At 43.5% G+C, this 2,278-nt stretch overlaps 1 protein-coding gene across 1 annotated transcript in view; it reads right to left on the minus strand.

Annotated features, from left to right (window-relative positions):
• LOC117171159 (voltage-dependent T-type calcium channel subunit alpha-1H-like) overlaps positions 1 to 2,278 on the minus strand; it is a 1,009,801-nt gene that overhangs the window by 93,089 nt on the left and 914,434 nt on the right. Inside the window, exon 20 of the mRNA XM_033358216.1 lies at positions 612 to 751. Coding sequence (XP_033214107.1) covers positions 612 to 751 — 140 coding nt within the window. The remainder of the gene's footprint in view (positions 1 to 611; positions 752 to 2,278) is intronic.

Here is a 2,278-nt window from a genome sequence, read left to right on the forward strand (position 1 = left end):
TCTAGTTGTAGGGAAAGGGTATGGATTCCTAGCTCACATGACGCGCTGATACTTTTGAGCGCTATAGAAATTTCTAACAGTGCATTTATCATTTCCTGAAAACATTACCAGTTAAAATTTATAGAAGATTTTATATTAAAAACTGTGATAATACATACGAATTTCACATATTTGTCCATTTTGCGCAGTAAAAAATACGGCAAGTATTTGACTGTAGCAACGTCTCCAGTACAATCTTCCAGACATACATTCAGAAATCTTTATTGTGCGATATGTGAATTATAACTGGGATGACAAGGTATTCGCCGTTTTATTTTGGAAATTCGCAAAACCTGAGAATAATTCATAGAAAACAAAAACTGACTCCGGCACAAAACGGGAACCCAGACTTAATGTATTCCTCATAGCTTTATATTTGCTCTCTATAGATTATGCTTATCTTACGAAGCCAGTATAATGTACGAATATGACAACTACACGGGGTTTCACTTATTTCAACTCAACGTTGCAGCGTGAATTACATAAGTTAAGTTAAAATAATACTAAACAAGCGTAAGTATGATCTGACTGATTGGATATTTTATACTAGATAAACCCATTGAAATTCATACTTAGCTGCTTCCGGATCTTTTTTCGGGGTGTCGGCAACTGGAGTCACAATTTTAGATGGATGCGATAGTTGGTTAAGGGTGAGATGACCTGAAGTACATTTATTGCTTTGAACTGATTTTGGATGCATGGCGCACTGGCTCTGTAAATAAATACAGAACATATAAACAATTAAAAATACCTGCACAAAAAGTTCAATAGGTTTAAATAGAAATTAAGGTATATATAGAAACTGTGTTTCATTGTGATTCACACACACATACACACACACACATATATATATGACCTATGAAAAATGGCCTTTGACAAAGCCACCGAACGCGTCCTCGGGTTGCGGATAGAGGGTCCCTGTACCAAGGGTTTCTGCTGAATATGGTTACAAAAATAAACAGGCAGTCGCGGACCATTGTCCAGGGGTGGTCCCGAAGGAATTAACCCCCAAGTGGAGGTGTGAAAACCGTGCCGAAAGCTGAATGTCACCTGGGTGAGATGTCTAGAACGGTGACTCTGGGATACCAGGCGACCTCTCAGAGTAAGCAGCCTTATCCTTGCATGCGGGGCTCTACAAGGATGGACGAACCCCTTCCCATAGCTTCTCGTGGGAACAACAATGACAACACCAAACATAGTTGTAGTAAGTGCGGTTTAAAACGAAAGAACGCGCAGGGCTCCCGACAATGGGTCGGCCAACAATGCCGACCAATCTAGAGCTGGAGGAGCTAATGAAAATGGATTCAATGCGATGGATCGGCGGAATCTCGTGACCTTTGGGTGGACGCAGCAAATGAATCACGACTTGCTAGACTGCTATGATGCGAGTGTGGCTCGTGAACGGGGTTACATGGCACGGCTGCATGCTCTGCGGTGCGAGAAACACCCGAAGCTGTCGCACTTTTCGCAGCAACGTCTGCGAAACCATGCTGAACTACTCCGTACAAGGGGCTATGTAAGCGGAACGCCTACTCTACCACAGCTAGAACAAACCGGCAACAAAGAAAGAGAGGCGAGACTAAGACCAACCGCGGGCAGGCATCCAATAGATGAAGAGCGATGCTTTACGACCCGGAGAAATATCAACACCAAGGTTTCTCTCAAGCCTAAAGATCTGGCTGAAATGGATGACGAGCTTCGCGGACATTTTTCCGGTGAATCCGACCTCTGGACAATAAATAATTGTGTGTATAATGCAGCGAGAGCTTTGGCCGATTCGAACCGTAAAACAAAACCAATGGCTGATCATAAGAGCAAAAGACGAATGCATCAACTTGCCATAAAGATAGGCTGGGCAAGACAGTACGCGTCCCGCATTCAATGTGTGATTGACTACATCACATGTGGCAGAAATTTTACCGCCAAGGTTCCAAAGTTCGCGCGCGAACTCCGGACCCGTTATCACACACTTAACAAGTCAAAGCTGCTGACCATCAGGCAGCATATTGTTGAGAGAATACGGATACTATCTGACGCTAAGAGAAGTCTAGAGCGGAGGGAGAGATGGGTCGTACAAAATCAACAGTTTCTCTCTGACCCATCTCGATACTTCCAAGACCCTCCAGTTACTGTCGATCACCCACCCAAACCAGAGGAGGTCGAAGTATTTTGGAGAGAAGTCTACGAAGTTCAGCATAGACTGGACGAAGATTCAGAAAATATAAATAGCTTCAAGGAG

The sequence above is a fragment of the Belonocnema kinseyi genome, chromosome 4, assembly GCF_010883055.1.
Source record: "Belonocnema kinseyi isolate 2016_QV_RU_SX_M_011 chromosome 4, B_treatae_v1, whole genome shotgun sequence".
In the NCBI taxonomy this organism is placed as follows: domain Eukaryota; kingdom Metazoa; phylum Arthropoda; class Insecta; order Hymenoptera; family Cynipidae; genus Belonocnema; species Belonocnema kinseyi.